The 22,165-nt window shown below is 44.3% G+C and overlaps 1 protein-coding gene across 1 annotated transcript in view; it reads left to right on the top strand.

The window, feature by feature from the left end:
- Positions 1-22,165, top strand: part of gpr158a (G protein-coupled receptor 158a) — a 529,385-nt gene that overhangs the window by 478,337 nt on the left and 28,883 nt on the right. Inside the window, exon 9 of the mRNA XM_067999059.1 lies at positions 21,545-21,650. Within this exon, the coding sequence (XP_067855160.1) occupies positions 21,545-21,650 (106 nt within the window). The remainder of the gene's footprint in view (positions 1-21,544; positions 21,651-22,165) is intronic.

Here is a 22,165-nt window from a genome sequence, read left to right on the forward strand (position 1 = left end):
TAGAACGAGGGGTCACAGTCTCAGGATAGGGGGTAGGACATCTAGGACTGAGATGAGGAGAAATTTCTTCACTCATAGGGTGGTGAATCTGTGGAATTCTCTACCACAGAAGGCTGTGGAGGCCAAGTCACTGAATATATTTAAGAATATTATAAAGGATGTGATAACAGGACACTTAGAAAATATCAACAGGATTAGACATGGATTTATGAAAGGGAAATCATGCTTGACAAACCTATTGGAGTTTTTTGAGGATGTAACTGGTAGAATAGATAAGGGAGAACCAGTGGATGTGGTTTATTTGGATTTTCAGAAGACCTTTGATAAAGTCCCAAATAAGAGGTTAGTGTGCAAAATTAAAGCACATGGGATTGGGGGTAATATACTGGCATGGATTGAAAATTGGTTAACAGACAGGAAACAGAGAGTAGGAATAAATGGGTCTTCTTTGGGGTGGCAGGCAGTGACTTGTGGAGTACCACAGGGATCAGAGCTTGGGCCCCAACTATTCACAATATACATCAATGATTTGGATGAGGGAACCAAATGTAATATTTCTAAGTTTGCTGATGACACAAAACTAGGTGGGATCATGAGTTGTGAGGAGGATGCAAAGAGGCTTAAAGGCGATTTAGACAAGTTGAGTGAGTGGGCAAATACATGGCAGATGTAGTATAATGTGGATAAGTATGAAGTTATCCACTTCGGAAGGAAAAACAGAAAGGCAGAGTATTATTTAAATGGTGATAGTTTGGGGAATGTTGATGTACAAAGGGACCTAGGTGTCCTTGTACACCAGTCACTGAAAGCAAACATGCAGGTGCAACAAGCAGTTAGGAAAGCAAATGGTATGTTGGCCTTCATTGCAAGAGGATGTGAGTATAGGAGCAAGGATGTCTTATTGCAGTTATACAGGGCCTTGGTGAGACCACATCTGGAGTATTGTGTGCAGTTTTGGTCTCCTTACCTAAAAAAGGATATACTTACCATAGAGGGAGTGCAGCGAAGGTTCACCAGACTGATCCCTGAGATGGCAGGACTGTCGTATGAGGAGAGATTGGGTCGACTCGACTTATATTCACTCGAGTTTAGAAGAATGAGAGGGGATCTCATTGAAACATATAAAATTCTGACAGGGCTAGACAGACTGGATGCAGGGAGGATGTTTCCCCCGGCTGGGGGTTCAGAACGAGGGGTCACAGTCTCAGGATACGGGGTAGGACATTTAGGACTGAAATGAGGAGAAATTTCTTCACTCAGAGGGTGGTGACCCTGTGGAATTCTCTACCACAGAAGGCTGTGGAGGCCAAGTCACTGAATATATTTAAGAAGGAGCTAGATAGATTTCTAGTCACAAAAGGCATCAAGGGTTACGGGGAGAGAGCGGGAATATGGTATTGAGATAGAGGATCAGCCATGATCATATTGAATGGCGGAGCAGGCTCGAATGGCCTACTCCAGCTCCTATTTTCTATGTTTCTATGTTCCCGCAGTTCTGACAAGCAGTTTTTAATGAAAAGAGCACTTTTCCACAGATTCAGTCTCTGCTGGTAGGGTTGAGCTAATACTTCATGAATTATTAAGTGCATTTGTATGATTCAGGAAAGGCTGAACAGGCTGGGGCTCTTTTCTCTAGAAAAGAGAAGGCTGAGCGGTGACCTGATAGAGGTCTTTAAGGAATTGATAGGGTTTGTTAGGGTAGACGTAGAGAAAATGTTTCCACTTGTGGGGGAGTCCAAATCTAGAGGTCATAAATATAAAATAGTCGCTAATAGATCCAACAGAGAATTCAGGAGAAACTTATTTACCCAAAGAGTGGTAAGATAATGGAATGCGCTACCACAAGAAGTAGTTGAGGCAAATAGCATAGAAGCATTTAAGGGGTAGCTAGATAAGCACATGAGGGAGAAAGGAATAGAAGGGTATCCTGAAAGGGTTATCTGAAGTAGGGAGGGAGGAAGCTCGTGTGGAGCATAGACCAGTTGGGCCGAATGGCCTGTTTCTGTGCTGTAGTTTCGATGTAACTCGATTCATATTCTTACTATAGCAATCTGAATGAATGTAATGCTGACACTAGAGAGGCCGATTTTCATCTTGCTACTGCCCTATTTTTCAGTGAAGCAAGACAAGAATTGCAAGAAGATCTTGCCGCCGTCTTTGCACTCGCTGCAGTTTTGGAGGGGACCTTGAAATAGGTGGCCAAGGCTCCCGATGGAAATAGGTGTGAGCCTCATTGTGTACTTATATCGGGGTCCTGTTACATATATAGGAGCTTAATGCGATTTTGATGTCTAAATGTGTGGCACCCATATAGCCACTCGCACTGAACGGAACGTGGCCAAACCAGCATCCCTTAAATAGACTGCTCGAGGCCGCTCAGACAACGCCAAAAAACAGTCTTGTGGTAACTTTTTGGGGGGCGGGAATGTTCTTCCTGAACCTCCACAAAAAATCTCACCTGCCTTTGACTGACAGTCTGACCCTCCCCATCGATTGTCTTGACCGTCCCCTTTAATAGTGAACCGCTGGCTCAGTTCCGTGGAGGTAAGAGAGGAGGGGGAGTTGCGTTCTTGATTAGGGAGAACATCACGGCAGTAGTGAGAGGGGATATATCCGAGGGTTCGCCCACTGAGTCCATATGGGTAGAACTGAAAAATAAGAAGGGAGAGATCACTTTGATAGGATTGCACTACAGACCCCCAAATAGTCAACGGGAAATTGAGGAGCAAATATGTAAGGAGATTACAGACAGCTGCAAGAAAAATAGGGTGGTAATAGTAGGGGACTTTAACTTTCCCAACATTGACTGGGACAGCCATAGCATTAGGGGCTTGGATGGAGAGAAATTTGTTGAGTGTATTCAGGAGGAATTTCTCATTCAGTATGTGGATGGCCCGACTAGAGAGGGGGCAAAACTTGACCTCCTCTTGGGAAATAAGGAAGGGCAGGTGACAGAAGTGTTAGTGAGGGATCACTTTGGGACCAGTGATCATAATTCCATTAGTTTTAAGATAGCTATGGAGAAGGATAGGTCTGGCCCAAAAGTTAAAATTCTAAATTGGGGAAAGGCCAATTTTGATGGTATTAGACAGGAACTTTCAGAAGTTGATTGGGAGAGTCTGTTGGCAGGCAAAGGGACGTCTGGTAAGTGGGAGGCTTTCAAAAGTGTGTTAACCAGGGTTCAGGGTAAGCACATTCCTTATAAAGTGAAGGGCAAGGCTGGTAGAAGTAGGGAACCTTGGATGACTCGGGAGATTGAGGCACTCGTCAAAAAGAAGAAGGAGGCATATGACATGCATAGGCAGCTGGGATCAAGTGGATCCCTTGAAGAGTATAGAGATTGCCGGAGTAGAGTTAAGAGAGAAATCAGGAGGGCAAAAAGGGGATATGAGATTGCTTTGGCAGATCAGGCAAAGGTGAATCCAAAGAGCTTCTACAAATACATAAAGGGCAAAAGGGTAACTAGGGAGAGAGTAGGGCCTCTTAAGGATCAACAAGGTCATCTATGTGCGGAACCACAAGAGATGGGTGAGATCCTGAACGAATATTTCACATCGGTATTTACGGTTGAGAAAGGCATGGATGTTAGGGAACTTGGGGAAATAAATAGTGATGTCTTGAGGAGTGTACATATTACAGAGAGGGAGGTGCTGGAAGTCTTAACGCGCATCAAGGTAGATAAATCTCCGGGACCTGATGAAATGTATCCCAGGACGTTAAGGGAGGTTAGGGAGGAAATTGCGGGTCCCCTAGCAGAGATATTTGAATCATCCACCGCTACAGGTGAGGTGCCTGAAGATTGGAGGGTAGCAAATGTTGTGCCTTTGTTTAAGAAGGGCGGCAGGGAAAAGCCTGGGAACTACAGACCAGTGAGCCTGACATCTGTAGTGGGTAAGTTGTTAGAGGGTATTCTGAGGGACAGGATCTACAGGCATTTGGAGAGGCAGGGACTAATTAGGAACAGTCAGCATGGTTTTGTGAGAGGAAAATCATGTCTCACGAATTTGATTGAGTTTTTTGAAGGGGTAACCAAGAAGATAGATGAGGGCTGTGCAGTAGACGTGGTCTACATGGACTTCAGCAAAGCATTTGACAAGGTACCGCATGGTAGGTTGTTACATAAGGTTAAATCTCATGGGATCCAAGGTGAGGTAGCCAATTGGATACAAAATTGGCTTGACGACAGAAGACAGAGGGTGGTTGTCGAGGGTTGTTTTTCAAACTGGATGCCTGTGTCCAGCGGTGTGCCTCAGGGATCGGTGCTGGGTCCGCTGTTATTTGTTATTTATATTAATGATTTGGATGAGAATTTAGGAGGCATGGTTAGTAAGTTTGCAGATGACACCAAGATTGGTGGCATTGTGGACAGTGAAGAAGGTTATCTAGGATTGCAACGGGATCTTGATAAATTGGGCCAGTGGGCCGATGAATGGCAGATGGAGTTTAATTTAGATAAATGTGAGGTGATGCATTTTGGGAGATCGAATCGGGCCAGGACCTACTCCGTTAATGGTAGGGCGTTGGGGAGAGTTATAGAACAAAGAGATCTAAGAGTACAGATTCATAGCTCCTTGAAAGTGGAGTCACAGGTGGATAGGGTGGTGAAGAAGGCATTCAGCATGCTTGGTTTCATTGGTCAGAACATTGAATGCAGGAGTTGGGATGTCTTGTTGAAGTTGTACAGGGCATTGGTGAGGCCACACTTGGAGTACTGTGTACAGTTCTGGTCACCCTATTATAGAAAGGATATTATTAAACTAGAAAGAGTGCAGAAAAGATTTACTAGGATGCTACCGGGACTTGATGGATTGACTTACAGGGAGAGGTTAGACAGACTGGGACTTTTTTCCCTGGAGAGTAGGAGGTTAAGGGGTGATCTTATAGAAGTCTATAAAATAATGAGGGGCATAGATAAGGTAGATAGTCAAAATCTTTTCCCAAAGGTAGGGGAGTCTATAACGAGGGGGCACAGATTTAAGGTGAGAGGGGAGAGATACAAAAGGATCCAGAGGGGCAATTTTTTTCACTCAAAGGGTGGTGAGTGTCTGGAACGAGCTGCGAGAGGCAGTAGTAGAGGCGGGTACAATTTTGTCTTTTAAAAAGCATTTGGACAGTTACATGGGTAAGATGGGTATAGAGGGATATGGGCCAAGTGCAGGCAATTGGGACTAGCTTAGTGGTATAAACTGGGCGACATGGACATGTTGGGCCGAAGGGCCTGTTTCCATGTTGTAACTTCTATGATTCTATGATTCTATGATTCTATGATGGGCCGTTGGATTTTCCGCCCCGTTTCCGATTGGCGAGCTCTTTTAGCACGGGCAACTCGACGATTCTATTCTTTTTCTCCCGCTCCAACACTGCCCAACAGCGATTAAGATGGGCAGCTCGTCGAGTTTCATGGGCAAGTGATGTGCACTATTCGCCCAGCGCCTGATCAATGAATGGGGCCTCATGAAAATTACCCCCCTATTTGATTTCCAGATCCTGATACAAAAGTTGTCCGTGTGGTTGATAGTGAGGAGGAAAGCTGTAGACTACAGGAAGATATTAATGGACTGGTCAGGTGGGCAGAAAAGTGGCAAATGGAATTCAATCCAGAGAAGTGTGAGGTAATGCATTTGGGAAGGGCAAACAAGGTCAGGGAATACACAATAAATGGGAGGATACTGAGAGGTGTAGAGGAAGTGAGGGACCTTGAAGTGCATGTCCACAGATCCCTGAAGGTAGCAAGACAGGTAGATAAGGTGGACAAGAAAGCATAAGGAATATTTTCCTTTATTAGCCGAGGTGTAGAATATAGAGCAGGGAGGTTATGCTAAAACTGTATAAAACACTGGTTAGGCCGTAGCTTGTTTTCTGCGTACAGTTCTGGTCACCACATTACAGAAAGGATATAATTGCACTAGAGAGGGTAAAGAGGAGATTTACGAGGATGTTGCCAGGACTGGAGAATTTTAGTTATGAGGAAAGATTGGATAGGCTGGGATTGTTCTCTTTGGAACAGAGGAGGCTGAGGGGTGATTTAATTGAGGTGTATAAAATTATGAGGGGCCTAGATAGAGTGGATAGGAAGGACCTATTTCCCTTAGCAGAGAGGTCAATAACAAGGGGGCATAGATTGAAAGTGATTGGTAGAAGGATTAGAGGGGAGCTGAGGAAAACAGTTTTCACCCAGAGGGTGGTGGGGGTCTGGAACTCACTGCCTGAAAGCATGGTAGAGGCAGAAACCCTCATCACAGTTAAAAAATACCTGGATATGCACCTGAAGTGCCGTGACCTAAAAGGCAACGGACCAAGTGCTGGAAAATAGGATTAGGCTGGGTGGCTCATTTTCAGCCAGCACAGACACGATGGGCCGAGTGGCCTCCTCCTGTGCTGTAAATTTTCTATGATTCTATCCTAACTATTTAAATATACACTATGGTGAAAGATGTTCTCTGTGCCCTGTGCATAACAAAATGGAAAGCCATTCATAAAGAAAGTGTTATGGTTTTGCTACACATAACACACTCACCCACCACCCCCACCCCCCACCCCACTGCCCTCCACCTCCCAAGTGTCCTGGAGCCAAGTTCCAGTCTTATCATAGTAGTTTACAAAAAAAGTTTGAAACCTGTTGGAGACTTCTCCTGCCTCCCTAGAGTAGATTGTGTGGTCACAAGTAGATGATTACAGTTTTGAGAAAAACAAATCTAATTTTTCAAAATGCAGCCAGATCAGTTACAGGGTTAATCCTGCATCATCTGCTAATCTAAACACCATTTCAAAATGCATGTTATGGTTTCAGGTTTTTTGTACTGTCTTCTTTTTCAACAGTTCTCATAAGTAAACCTTTGTCTCCTAGATACCAGCTTAAGTGTCAGCTTTGACCTAGATGCTGGCACTGTTGTCTCTGAGTCAGAAGGTTGTAGGTTCATTCCTCACTACTGATTTGAGCGCAGAATCTAGGCTAATACTTCAGTTCTGCATTGTTGGAGGTACCGTCTTTCAGATGTGACATTAAAAGGAGGCTCATCTGCTTGCTCCTGTGGATATAAAAGATCCCATGGCATTCTGTGAAGAGAAAGGACTTCTCCCATTGTCCTGGCCAACATTTATCCCTCAACCAAAAACAGTTTGGGGATAATCTTAACCTAACCCACCCGGAAGAAAACTCATTGAATCGGCTACCCATTTTACACCCCGTCCGATTTTACTTTCCATTGAAGTCATGCACTATTGTTTTATCAAAGCAAAGTGAGTTTGCCACTGACAGTCCCCAATTCCCAAGGGAAGCTGTAACAGCAGACTCAATGGCACAAATTAGATATCTAAATGCCTGACTATATCTAACTATACTACTAGATAGTTCCTTGGAAGCACCCCAGTCACAGTACGTCATACCTTCAGTGGTACAGCATACAAGAATCAACATAGCTTGATTGGGTGGCACCTGCTAAGATGGCACCAACCATTTCTGTAGGCCTAGCACACCTACTTGTAATTTCACCTACTCTTCAATTTTGCACACTCAACACTAGTGTGCTCCCTGCACACATCTGAATTTGCACCTGGAGCTGTAGAAAATTTGGATAATGAGCTGACCACGAAAAAATTGCATGTAATTAACACACTTCACTTTGGGACAACTTTGCAATCATGTCCAACCATTTGGGAGTAAATTACAGCCATATCAAAAAATGTACCCTTAAGTGTTATTCTGAAATATACCATTAATGGTCAACTAAATCAGCTTTCTATATTTGAAATGCAGAAGAGCACTTCAAGTTCTCTGCCAAGGACATCTCTTCAAATGTGCGCAGTTAATTAGCAACCAGTACCGTTCAATCTAAACAGGGGGTACACAGGTTTTATTAAATTTATCATCCTCACATTAATAGTCGCCAATTAACCTTGCTAGCAGGGAAATGGAAGTATGCATGACTGCAGGCTTTTTCAGTAGACTCTGCCCAACGCAGTTCATAGAGGGAATCTGAATGGAAACTGCCTACTGTGTGATACTGCCACAAGCAGCTGTTACAATAGATACAGTGGAATGCAAATCTGCATGTTGAAGACACTTTGCACAGGCAGAGGTACAGATATTTGAGTAGATATTAGATATGGTCTGTTCAGTTGCTACTTCTAGACATTATACAGTTGGAATTTGCAGTTATCGCTGTGGAGAGCACAAAGTGTTCCTTTTCATTATGTAAAATAACATGCCATTTTATTTATTTTGGACTCTGCTTCACTTATGTGCCTGTATTGTTCCCAGTGTAATTAAATATAACATTGGCACAGTTTGAAGTCTAAATCTCAAATGTTTAACCACAGAAGTAGAACCATATAAGTTTACAGCACAGAAGGAGGCCATCTGCCCCACTGGGCTTGATTTTAAAAGGGCAGTGAGGTGGCAGCGGGGGGGGTGGGGGGAGGCGTCAGTGGGCGAAAAACTTACCTTTCCCCATGCGATTGCGACTTAATTGGTGGCCATTAATCTTGTTTCCGGGTTTGCCGTCCGAAAGCTGCGCAGTGGGCGGACTGCGCACCCGCATGACAGGCTATCAGCTGGAGCATCTGGATTGAAAGGGCCATTGCTCCAATGGATTTTGCTGGAGCAAAGAGCAAGAAGACCCAATGGAGCAGCAGAGGGTCACGGCAGCTCCAAGATTCAGCGATGCCTCACTTCAGCTGCTACTGGCCGGGGTGAAGAGGAGGAGGGAACTATTTTAACCGGCCGACAGGAGGAAGTGCCCTGCCTCTGCCACTAAGAAGGCCTGGCTTGAGGTGGCAGAGGAGATCACCAGGAGGAGCAACATCTCCCGCACTTGGGTCCAGTGCAGGAAGTGTTTCAATGACCTAACTAGGTAGCAAAAGTGAGTACACTTATTGATTCTCCTGCATTCCATGTTCCACATCAGGCCCCATCCCCCAACATCATTCTACACTGCCAAGACTACTCCATCACATCACTCCTCACACCCACTTAAGGCTCATCCTCAACTTACCTTCACTTCCTCAGCACTTCCTCACCTCCCCATTAGTCACCCCACCACTACCACTCACCCCAATTCTCATCCATTGCGATGGCTCTGTCTCGTACTCACCCTCTGATGCATCTCTTTCACGGTCAGTCTCACCCAAAGCAATGCATTCATCGGTTGGCCACTTCACCATCACTTACTCACACATCTGTTCTTTCTCCCTCTCTAGGAGAAGAGAGCGCAAAATGCATGTGGGACGGCGAGGACCGGAGGGGGTCCACAACAAATAGTGGTCCTCACAGACACGGAGGAGGAGGCGCTCGAGATCAGCCACACCCTCGAGTGCCTGTCTGTCGGGGACACCAAGGCTGGTACCCCACAAATGTCTGGTGACACAACTTTAACATTCATCACACATAACATGAATTGATGTTAACAGTGATTGGCATGTTGAACACCTCAGTATGCTCATCGCAGCATGACACATCTGTGATGATGCTTAATATTGCTTTCTGTTCTCTTACAGGCTCTTCAATGACCGCAGTGACAGCAGAGGGTGATTCCTCAGAGGAGCTCCAGGCCTCTGAGGGCGCACTGTCACGTCTTAGTGAGCCATCCACCAGCGCAGATACTCACGCCTCGGTGAGTCCAATTAGTCAGTTAGTTGGGTTGGCACCTGGTGAGTCACCCCACACAAGTGAGCAGGAGCAGGCAACTGGTGGCTGGGGCATCTGTGGATAGTCTGCATCGGCGGGCGCACTCCTCTCCAGGCTCTGCTCAGCCGGACGCAGATGCAGAATCCCAGGGGCCATCCTTTAAAAGGAGAATGATCGAGGGGCAGCAACATATTTGCGAGGTACTGGAACAGGTGCCACGCACAGTCTCCACACAGAGTAGGATGGAGGAGTCCAACTCCTGCATTAGTGGAATGGTGGCACAGGGAATCTCTGAGATAATGTCGCAGGGACATGAGCAACTGTCTGAGATAATGTCACACGTAACTGCTGAAAATCTGAGATAGTGTTGCAGGGAACTGCGGAAATGCCTGAGATGGTGTTGCAGGTAAGTGCGGAATGTTTGCGATGGAGAGAAGGCTAGTCTCCGTTGAGCTTCAAGCACAGCTCACAAATGAGTCCATTCAGGCCCTGACAATGGACTCACGGTGAACAACATTCTGCCACCTGTTGCAGACAGAAACTTTACACCTGGGCTTCCAAGGCATCATACATGTCCTCCAAACTGTTCTCCAGTTGAGGGCAGTGGTGAGTTTAATTGCGACAGGTAATGAGACGGGTAATGAGATGCCGCCAGGCCCAGCCGGGAGCAGCTCAGCATGAAGGAGGCTGCAGATGTCTGCGACCATCTGGCGACTCACTCCCAGCCTCCGTATGCACTGCTCCTCAGAGAGGTCCAGGAAGCTGAGCCTCGGTCTGTAGACCCTCTGACAAGGGTAATGCCTCCTGCGATGTCGCTCCCTCTGTTGTTGCCCTCTCTGCTCTTGCGCAGATGCCTGTGGCACAGCACTGTGTTGTGGAGCTCCAAGTGGCAGAAGTGCATGCCGTGCCTGGCGAGGATGGTGGTGTTGCTTGTCCTTGGATGTACTGGTGAATGCAGCCATCGCAACCCCCCAGCCCCCCATCCTGATGGTGTCAGTTTGACGGGGTCCAAAATGTCGGTAAATATGTGTAAAGAGAACAATTCTGAGTGGAAACCAAGAATTTTCAGTCTAAACACAAAGATCTCCCAGCCAAAAGTTTGTCTGAGAGAACTGAGTGCCCTGCTGCAATAACTCACCTTTTATCCCCATCTGACAAACAGGGATTTAAATGTCCAAATGGCTGCCGGCTGAAACCCGACTCCTTCACCATGGCGTGTTTCACAGAGCATGGGAAACATGCTGAGGCAGCGTTGAAATCACTTGCCTTCAATCTAACTTACATTTATACATTTTTTAACAACTTTAACTGGTTGATTTAGTGGTTTAAATATCGTCCCGCCAGCTTTAATTGCCGGCGGGACTTCTGGGTTCGGGAACGGCGCGCACACCCAGAGGACTGTGGGTCAGTGTGCATTCTTCAGCGTGTTGGAGCCGAGATTTCTGCCCGCTCCAAAAAAACATGATTTTCTTTGCCCTCAACTTTGCTTTTAAAATTGAGCCCACTGTGTCTACGCTGATTCTTTGCTGCAGTAAACCAGCCCTTGTTCTTCCCCATAGCCCTGTAACAATGTACTGTGAAAGTGGGTTAGAGCTGAGTGTTGGTCTGCTTATGACAGGTGAAGATAATATTTTTTTTAAAATATTCAAAACCTGTTGGAATGTCTTTCCTTTCTTGGCCTAGTCAATATTGGCCGAATGTTCTATTTCTTTGCTTCTATCTAACTAATCAAAAGTCTTGGCACTGATTTTCCTATTCAGTCCCTGAGTATAAAATCTTCAATCACAGGGAGTGCCTACAAAAATTTGGGCGCAAGCTGCCCATAATTTTCTATCCATTCATTTTAACGAACAGAAAATAGTGAGTAGCGCCTGGCCGGATTGGCAGTAGACATTCCTAGCAGGGTTGCGTTCTTATACTCAGATACTGAAGAGGAAAATCTGAGTCCTTGTACCTATCACACCATCATGTCCCACTTTCAAAGGCGTCACACCTGAAAGTGTGGCCTCAGAGGAGCCTCACTTCAAAAGTGTCACACCTTAGGCTGTCACATGTCGATAGGTCATTAACTTGTGAATAGCGCAATAAAGCACATGTCTGTTAACTTTACCCAAAGTGTGCAACATCACCCTCCATTCATTCATCATCAATTGCTTCATCTAGGCAGTCATCCCAGAAGCACCCACATCACAGGATTCCTAAAAAGTAAACCTGCATTCTATTACTTGGAAATGTTTCTGTTACTTGAATAACCGATAAGACAAACTTTTTGTTGTTTAATAAATTTGAAATGATTAATTACTTAATTTGAAAGACAACTGAAGCAATAAATGAAAAATAACTAATTGAGCCATGCTACTAAATTTAAGCTGTCTGCATAATTTCCAGTTAAATGAACTGAATAAAAGGAATGAGGAAGAAACCCATCAGGAACATTAACCACTGAATCTATTAGGGACAAGAACATAGTGCCAATCCCATTAAAATCCATACTTCAGAATTAATTCACCTCAAATATCAGCAGGAATTTATACAACACAGTCTTGATTACTTTGTTACAAATTTGACCAGGCTATTGGCACTTGCTTATAGTGAGGCCTGTGCTGAACAAGATGTGCAATATTTCTTGTGGAGAAGTTGATTTAAGGAGGAATTTAACTCCCTGGCGGGATGTCGGAGTCTCTGTGTGAGGTCCGGACGAAATCAAAGGAGGTATTTTAACTTCTGGATGGGAAGCCGCTGGTCAGGTGGGCCACCTGCCTGGGAGATGCCGTGGGAGGCCCAGCCAATATTAACTGCTGGGCCTTATTTACATCCCGCCTGCCAGCCCGAAGTGCCCCGTAAAAAGACTGCCGGCAAACGAAGATTGGGCAACCCAGATAAATCAACACTAAGGTAAATCATTGGAGGGTGGGGGGGGGGGATATGTTGTTCGGAAGGGTCTCGTGGGTGGGAAGTGGGAGAGGAACCCAGTGCAGCAGGGGCCCAGATTTTCCTTGTGGAGCCTGGAGAAGCCCACAAAGGTCAGTTTCAAAATTTACCGTGAGGGCCTTCACTTCTTCCCCCACAGGTTTTATTGAGTGGAACGCCTGCCATGTGTGCCCTGCTTAATGTGCCATTAAAGTGCCATCGGGGTCATATGTACATGATAGGACCCTGAATAGTACATATTAATGAGGCTCCCATCTGAGTCAAGTGGGCGCCTCAGCTGCCAACAAATCCTGGGGGTTAAACTTGCTGTGGGGCAGGAATAGAGTGGCAAAGAGAGCTGTTCGATTTGAAGGCTCGTTCGGCCTAGTTAGCAGGTATGGTCATTCCCTGCTCCATGATTTAGACGAGGAAGGATAGTAAATGAGGTGCAATGACACCTGAGGCGTTATGTCCTCCTCTGTCACCACCCAAGAGTCACACATAATGACCGTGACACTCTTGCCTGGACATGCCAGATGAAAGCTGATAGTGTCTGTACTTGGTCCCATAGTTCTCAGGGCTCCACTGCAGATACTGTGAAGTTAGCAATCACTCCATGGTGCAGAGCATCCTTTGTGCATCGTTACTGGGAGGTTGGAGGTAAACATGTGCACATTACCCGATAACTCTTGCAGGTGTTTGGTGCTGTCTCAAAAGATGTCTCAGGGCTCATCGATCAGATCCCTTCTAAAGGTAGGCATAGCACTATGCTAATTCCTTGCTCATACAGTGCTAGAAACCTGGGCAGTTTTTTGCTCTTTTCCCATCACTGCCGTTTCTACTTGTTCCTCCTGACTACTGATCCATGCTCACCCAACTCATACTCACTTTCTAAATGCTCAGGGAGCTTGGATCTGATGGAGTGTGTGACGAAACATGCTGTGAAACACTGAATTCCTGGCTCCCAGCAACTGATCTGACCTCATCTGAGAAAGATCATATAGGAAGAGACATCACTGTGGTTCAGAATGAAATGTCTTGTAGCAGAGATAAGATGACAGTATATTGTGCACTATGCTTCTGTTGTGCATTGTGTCCTCTAAGTTATTGAGTGAGAGTGGGCAAAGGAACAAATAAAAGGAGGGGTGGGCAGCACCCTCCTAACTTTCCATCCTTTCACAGACTCTGGGCCAAAAGTGCTGAGGGCCATCTCCTCAAATCCAGACAGCTCCTTCAAATGAGCAGGTCCCCTCGTGTGCTTGTGGTGGTTATGAGCTGCCTTCTCCTGGAAGCACAAACAAGGCACCCAAATGTAGTACAGGGGGCAATGGGTCGGATCATACCTTTCAACACTTATGTGACTTAGTGCCAGCTGTTTGTGTGCCCCATATAAAGTGTGCCCTATGGCTTTTCTGCAATAGAAAAGGGCAAGACCTCCCTCGATGCTCTGCATGCTCCCTTCCTGAGGGTGCTGCAACTCACTATTTTAGGTTGCACCAAGTGTACTATGCTCCAATGTATGCATATATTAGGACACTTACTTTGGCATCCCTTCTGATTCCATAAAACGTCTTCCTCATTTGTTACCTACAGACCCAAGAAACTCCTGTCTCTGCAATCTCCATCCAAGCAGCATGCACCACTGCTTCGAGAGGAGAATGTGCTTCCACTCCAAACAAGGCCGCCCTCCTTTGCTGCACCCCCTGCACCTAAACCTCTCTTTCAGAGCTGCTCCTTCGCCAGAATCCCTGCTCCCAACCAACTGCACTTCCAAGTAGCCTCCCTGAACCCATTTCATATGTGCTATAGCCTATTACAAAAAGCAGGTGGGGCTAGCCTTGCAAAATTCGGCACAGCCAGCCCTCCCTACCACCAGCACAGGCAAACCTGCACCACAGGCAAGTGCAGACCTGCTGTTTTCACATTGCAATTTTAGGGCTTGTGTACCATTTTATGGTTATAGGCTTCAGAGAAATAGGTTGTCCAACCAGTTAAAAAAAAAAGTTTGCTTATTGTGATATTTTTATCAGTGAGTTTTGATTGGAAAATTTGATTGAAATTCTATCATGGCAAGGGTAGGCCTTCACTTTTATACTAGATTTAGACCATTATGGTGGGGGATGATTCCAGCTTCTTGCTTGTCTTATCAGTACTGGTAGTAGAACCGTCAATCTAGGAGAAAAATCAGGTTGCAGCTCAGTATTGCCACTTACCAAATCCTTGAAACTTTTTCCCAAACCCTGCTGGGAGCTCTCTGCTGCTGTCCCTTGACACAAACTAAAAATGAACACTTCAGGAAGGTTATTACACCCATACCTACTATGAACTCAGGCTATTACAGACAATAATATTGCTTCTGGTTGCAGCCTTCTGCTACTTCTAGATTTATTTCATGATCTTTCTTTTAACCTTGGTGTGTTTTAAGAAAGGAGAGAGGGAAACCAGGGAATTATAGACCAGTTAGCCTAACATCTGTTGTGGGGAAAATGCTGGAGTCTATAATTAAGGATAGGGTGACCGAACACCTCGAGAATTTTCAGTTAATCAGAGAGAGCCAGCATGGATTTGTGAAAGGTAGGTCGTGCCTGACAAACCTGAATGAATTTTTTGAAGAGGTGACTAAAGTAGTGGACAGGGGAATGTCAATGGACGTTTTTTATATGGACTTCCAGAAGGCATTTGATAAGGTCCCACATAAGAGACTGTTAGCTAAGTCAGAAGCCCATGAAATCGAGGGAAAAGTACGGACTTGGTTAGGAAATTGGCTGAGCGAAAGGCGACAGAGAGTAGGGATAATGGGTAAGTATTCACATTGGCAGGATGTGACTAGTGGAGTCCCGCAGGGATCTGTCTTGGGGCCTCAATCATTCACAATATTTATTAACGACTTGGATGAAGGCATAGAAAATCTCATATCTAAGTTTGCCGATGTCACAAAGATTGGTGGCATTGTAAGCAGTGTAGATGAAAACATAAAATTACAAAGCGATATTGATAGATTAGGTGAATGGGCAAAACTGTGGCAAATGGAATTGAATGTAGACAAATGTGAGGTCATCTACTTTGGATCAAAAAAGGATAGAACAGGGTACTTTCTAAATGGTAAAAAGTTAAAAACAGTGGATGTCCAAAGGGACCTAAGGGTTCAGGTACATAGATCATTGAAGTGTCATGAACAGGTGCAGAAAATAATCAGTAAGGCTAATGGAATGCTGGCCTTTATATCTAGAGGACTAGAGTACAGAAGTTATGCTGCAGCTATACAAAACCCTGGTTAGACCGCATCTGGAGTACTGTGAGCAGTTCTGGGCACCGCACCTTCGGAAGGACATATTGGCCTTGGAGGGAGTGCAGCGTAGGTTTACTAGAATGATACCCAGACTTCAAGTGTTAAGTTACGAGGAGAAATTTCACAAATTGGGGTTGTATTCCCTAGAATTTAGAAGGTTAAGGGGTGATCTGATCAAAGTTTATAAGATATTAAGGGGAACAGATAGGGTGGATAGAGAGAAACTATTTCCGCTGGTTGAGGATTCTAGGAATAGGGGCACAGTTTAAAAATTAGAGCCAGACCTTTCAGGAGTGAGATTAAAAAACATTTCTACACACAAAGGGTGGTAGAAGTTTGGAACTCTTTTCCGCAAACGTCAATTGATACTAGCTCAATTGCTAAATTTAAATCTGAGCTAGATAGCTTTTTGGCAACCAAAGGTATTAAGGCATTGGCCCTTATGGAGTTAGGTCACAGATCAGCCATGATCTTATCAAATGGCGGAGCAGGCACGAGGGGCTGAATGGCCTACTCCTGTTCCTGTAGCACTGTGAGACTGGTGGAACTGTATCTCAAAGGAAAGGGTAAAAGTTGGTACAAAAAGGAAGTAGGGACAAGTAGATAAATTAAGGTGGATGATTAAGAACAAGTTGAAGATGATAATTATAGAAACTTTCATGCAGGTTTTTCAATATTTTTTTGTGAAAACGCAGCCGTAATATCACCTCATTATGTCACCTCATTATGTCATAATGCATCATTTCCTGCTGCTAACCCAATAATGTCATAATTACTGTTTCTTAGCATGTATCATGAATATAGAACCGGATTTTCTACCTCGGCCTACAAACAGAATTCTAGACAATTTAACAATAACATTTTCTCCTTTGTTATTTTAGTTTAGTTGAAATGTATTTTAATTACACACAAACATTGTCAAACTCACATGTACTTCGAAGTTAGTTCAGATATTCAGGCGGGACTGCCGACTTTCTTACACTATTCAAATCTGACCTACTGATGGCATTAATGTTGATCCATGAAGGCCTGACTGGAAAACAACTTGATTGAAGCACTTGTCCCTTTTTCCACCATATAACCCGAGAAATCAGATTGTAAATACACTAATATGACCTTAAGAGTACAGTCTTACTGATAGTTGTACAATACAGTCTCAAAAGTTAATTCCCTACATTCCAATTCGTGTCATAATTTATTTGTGATGCATGGGGTTCCGTATCTCCAAATCGGGTTTTGAGTGGGTTGGAGAGTGGATATTTGTGTGGGACAGGCTGGATGGACCAGAGGGTCTTTTCCTGTCTGTCATTGCTCGTATGTTCGTAAATTAGTCTTCAATAGTTGATGTAAGTTAAGTCAGAACAGTTCTTTCGTAACAGGTAATTTAAGAAATATATGAGATTACCATTTATCTGAACCATTTGCTGCTATAATCACAGGCTGTACTTGTAACTATGTATTGTTGTTATCTGTTCAGTGTATGCTTGCAGTGTTGGTGTATTTCTTTAGCTCATTAACTGCCAACGATCAAAATAATATCATTTGTTACATCCCATATCCCTTCCATTCAGCTGTGCTAACACCATCTGCCACCCTCCCCGACTAGAGCTGCAGTGGGATGGACGCCAAATGGTATCTTTAATAATAGCTGAATTCAATTGAGAATGATAGCAAACTTTCAGGATCACATCAAGAAAAGAAAAGAAATAGAATGATCTGTAAAGTGCTTAAGTGGAAAACAGGAGATGATTAAATGGCAAAAGTGATAGAAGTATCCAACAATAAGAGGCATAATGAGAGAAATCAAAGAAATGAAAGACATATATGAGACACAGACAGCGTGTGAACAGCTAAACGGATGCGGGATAGCTGGTGGAAAGGGAAGCATGAGAAACGGGCCAGCGAAATATCAGGCAACCTGCCTGGCAGCAAGGTAACTTCGGTGGGTGAGATGGGGGATCGGTAGCATGGGGGTGGGGGTAGTGGGGGAGAGCCTGGGGTGGCAACGGCCCACATTATTCTTCTGGAGCCTAGAGGAGTACTCTTGCTCTTTCTGTTCCCACAAAAATAATTTTGAAGCTTACCTATTTGATCCTCACGGACAGTCTGCCCAATTGTCTCCCAAAATGGCAGCCAGGGTCCTATATATGTTATAGAACCCCAATTTGCATATTAAAAGAGACAACTGCAAGAAATAGGCCCAGCAATAGGCCCCTTTGATGATGGCGGTGGCCAGAACGATGGCGTAAGCAGGGCATTAAGCTATTTTCGGGCCTCTATGTTTACGCCGGGTGACGTAAGTTAAAATCTACTCCAACCTAACAAATCTAGTAATATTTTTTACAATAACTAGTAGACCTCATATTGCATTTCTCATGCCTCAACAGGATCTCCCAATCCCCTTCTTACATATGCCCCTTTACCTTACCCCCTACTCCTTAATTTCTTTTTTCTCACGCTGCTTGTTTAAATTTATCCTTTTTTGTTACTTTTCTTTTCACCTTCCCCTTCATTACTCTTCTGTTTTCATAGAACCATAGAAAGGTTACAGCATGGAAGGAGGCCAATCGGCCCGTCGAGTCCGTGCTGGCTCTATGCAAGAGCAATCCAGCCAATCCCACTCCCCCACCTTATCCACTTAGTTCTGCAAATGTTTTCCTTTCAAGTATTCATCCAGTTCCCTTTTGAAGGCCATGATTGAATCTGCCTTCACCATCCCCCTCAGGCAGTGCATTCCAGATCCTAACCACTCGCTGTGTAAAAAAGCTTTTCCTTATGTCACCTTTGGTTCTTTTGCCAGTCACCTTAAATCTATGTCCTCTGGTTCTCGACCCTTCTGCCAATGAGAACAGATTCTCTCTATCTATTCTGTCTAGACCCTTCATGATTTTAAATACCTCTATCAAATCTCCTCTCAATCTTCTCTGTTCCAAGGATAACAACCCCAGCTTCTCCAGTCTATCCACGTAACTAAAGTTTCTCAACCCTGGAATCATTCTAGTAAATCTTTTCTGCACCCTCTCTAAGGCCTTCACATCTTTCCTACAGTGTGGTGCCCAGAACTAGACACAATACTCCAGTTGTGGTCGAACCAGTGTTTTATAAAGGTTCATCATGACTTCCTTGCTTTTGTACTCTATGCCTCTATTTATAAAGCCCAGGATCCCGTATGCTTTTTTAACTGTTTTCTCAACCTGCCCTGCCACCTTCAACGATTTGTGCACATATACCCACAGATCTCTCTTTTTCTGTTCCCCTTTTAGAATTGTGCCCTCTAATTTATATTGTCTCTCCTCGTTCTTCCTCCCGAAATGTATTACTTCGCATTTTTCTGCGTTAAATTTCATCTGCCACGTGTCCGCCCATTTCACCAGCTTGTCTATATCCTCTTGAAGTTTATCACTATCCTCCTCACTGTTCACTACACTTCCAAGTTTTGTGTCATCTGCAAATTTGGAAATTGTGCCCTGTACACCCATCTCTTTTGCTTACTTCTGCAAAACATCCCCTTCCCCACCAATATCTGAAATGTTCAGACACGTTCGAAACTCAATCACAGTATGCCATCCTTTCAGTGGCATTGCATGAAAGAAAGCATACCAGGGTGATAAATAGGACCGGGACTGGCCACAATGATAAGGTGCCACCAACCACATCTGCAGGCACCAGCACACCTGCCTGACAATGACTGCGGGGAACTTCTCAGGATCTGGGTCAGCAAAGCGGCAGATGCAGAACTGTTCCATCTGCTGCATGGACGCTTGCAGTTACCATGAGGCATAGGGTTGGCACAGCCAGTGACAGCAGTGGTCAGCTATGGTCTGAAACTTGGCTATATCTCCGTGCAGACATGTTGCAATGGCACATGCTACTATGGAATGGCACGCAGCCATCTCCTGCAGTGTCAGCTCCACTTCAGTAGCCATCAAAAGGAGGCGAGGTGTTGGGCGGCTCTGTCATTTTCCTGCAGACTTAAGCCTGCACCTTGGGTTTCCTTTCACTTATTTTGCTTCCTCACTTTTTAATCTCCTATCCCTTCAGCTTTGCTAAAGGTTGTTAATCAATTATGATTCCTTTTGACACTCTACAAAGGGTTTCGGAAATGTTTGTCACCATATTATCATATTGCCCCTATCCCTTTGAAATTTACTTATCTGGAATTTTCCACTCCCACCACTAAGCTTAAATTTTCCAATTGACATTATTTTAATGCGGGTGATAACTAGATCGGAAGGCTAGGCTCCAGCCTACACCTGAAGCTGTGCTAATGAACTGATATTGGAAAATTGGGTGCACACAGCACACTTCCATCTGAGTTTATCATTTGAGTCTAAACAATGGCAAAAGATGAGAATCTAGGCTAAGAATAGGATGCTCATAATATAGAAGACAGACTTCACATAAATAACAGACACAAACTTGATGGGTCATTGATAACAATGCAGACAACTGACTCATTGGGGTGACTTTCACCACCCGGCGGAAAATGGGTGAAAGCGGATCGGCCATGGTAACCATGTGACCATAGTGTACCATCCATCCTTATCGTCCTCGACCTCTCTGCAGTCTTAGAGACAGTTGACTGCGCTATCCTCATCCAACACCTCTCCTCCGTTGTCCAGCTCTGTGGGACTGCTGTTTACTTCCACTCTTACCTATCCAGTCGTAAAGAAAGTATCTTTGGCTATGGTTTCTCTTCCTGCCCCTGCACCATTACCTCCGCAGTCCCCCAAGGATCTATCCTTTGCCCCTTCTCTTCGTCATCTACATGCTGCCCCTTTGCAACATCACCCGAAGACATGGAATCAACTTCCGCCTAATACCCAGCTCTATTTCCCCACCACCACTCGACACATAAATAGGGGTATATTTTCCACTTCACCACCTAGACAGCAATCTGGCAGAGTGGATCGCTTGCCCATTACAGATCGTGCCCGATTTTCATTCCATAAGTGACATGCGGCAGTGGTTGAGAGAGAAGTGGGGGGGATAGAATGGGTGGTAAGGGTACAGAGCTTGTGGTGGGTTCGAAGATGATGGTTTCAGTCTTCCCACCATTTAACTGAATGACATTGCAATTCATCGGACAAGTAGATTGACAACACAAAGGCAGTGGAGGTGTCGAGAGAGGTGCTGGAGAAATAGAGCTGGGTATCATCAGCGTACACATGGAAGCTGATCTCATGACAGGGAGAGATAACGTGCTGCGGCAACAGTAACAGAGGATTGGTTGGAGCCGCTTCAGTGCTGTTTCAGGGGCGGGAACCTGAATGGTGAGTTTCAAACAGATAGGCACAAATTTGTGAGGCGACAACACGTTCATGGACTGTAGGAACATAGAAAAAAGATGATGTAAACTAAAATGATGACAGCACCAAAGCTTGACTGACTATTGATTTCCCTACAGAAGTCTACTTGTTAAATAAACTGTTTTGCAGTGTTTTTAAAATTTGCCTTTGCCCGTGGACAGTTGCCAAATCACAAGAAACTGTCTAATAGTTTAGCTATATGCCTCATTATTATTTTAATATAAAGTAAAACAGTGCAATTTTTTGTTACTATAAGTGCCTTGGGACTTTACTACATTAAAGCTGCTATATAAATGCAAGTTGGTGTTGTTATACATGAAATCATATAATAACTCTGGAACACCTTTAGATTAGAATAATACATTTTAATCTGAAAGATGTTTATCAATAAAATTGGATTTCTCTTTGCAGGTTTACATTGGCATCAAGCCTCCACAGTGATTGGATGCTGATGATGTTCTTTGTTCACACCCATCTGACTGTGACTGTTACTCTGGGCTTACTTCTGGTCCCTAAGGTACTGTCAGTGTTCCTTACTCTCTACCTCTGAATGTCTTTCAAATATAATATTTACTTTAATGTGGTTTAACCATACATCATGTAGTTACATTATTTGCTTGATAAATCAGGTCTTTATCTTCAAATCGGAGTCTAAGTGGCATATGTTTTCAGGATGCTGGACTCAGAACTAACACAGCCGATCCTACAGATACACCAGTGCAGAATGTAAACTAGCATCAGATATATGTTTGTCTCAACTGTCCCATTAACACTTTTCACAGTGTCCTTGATGGCTTTATTACAATTAGGGTAAAGAAGGAATGCAAAACGATACTTTGTATGTCGTATTCTCTGAGATTGGAAAAAACGGTTTCCAAAATCAACCTGAATTTCTCAAGAAAATTACAGTGGTGTTAGTTACATTCATTTGTTTCTAAAATAGTTTATAACGGGGTAGAATTCAGTCCACAATTTCAATAGGCATTTAATAACATACCCATGCTTTGTTCTGCCAAGATATGGATAGACTGG

Source organism: Heptranchias perlo, chromosome 2, assembly GCF_035084215.1.
Source record: "Heptranchias perlo isolate sHepPer1 chromosome 2, sHepPer1.hap1, whole genome shotgun sequence".
In the NCBI taxonomy this organism is placed as follows: Eukaryota; Metazoa; Chordata; class Chondrichthyes; order Hexanchiformes; family Hexanchidae; genus Heptranchias; species Heptranchias perlo.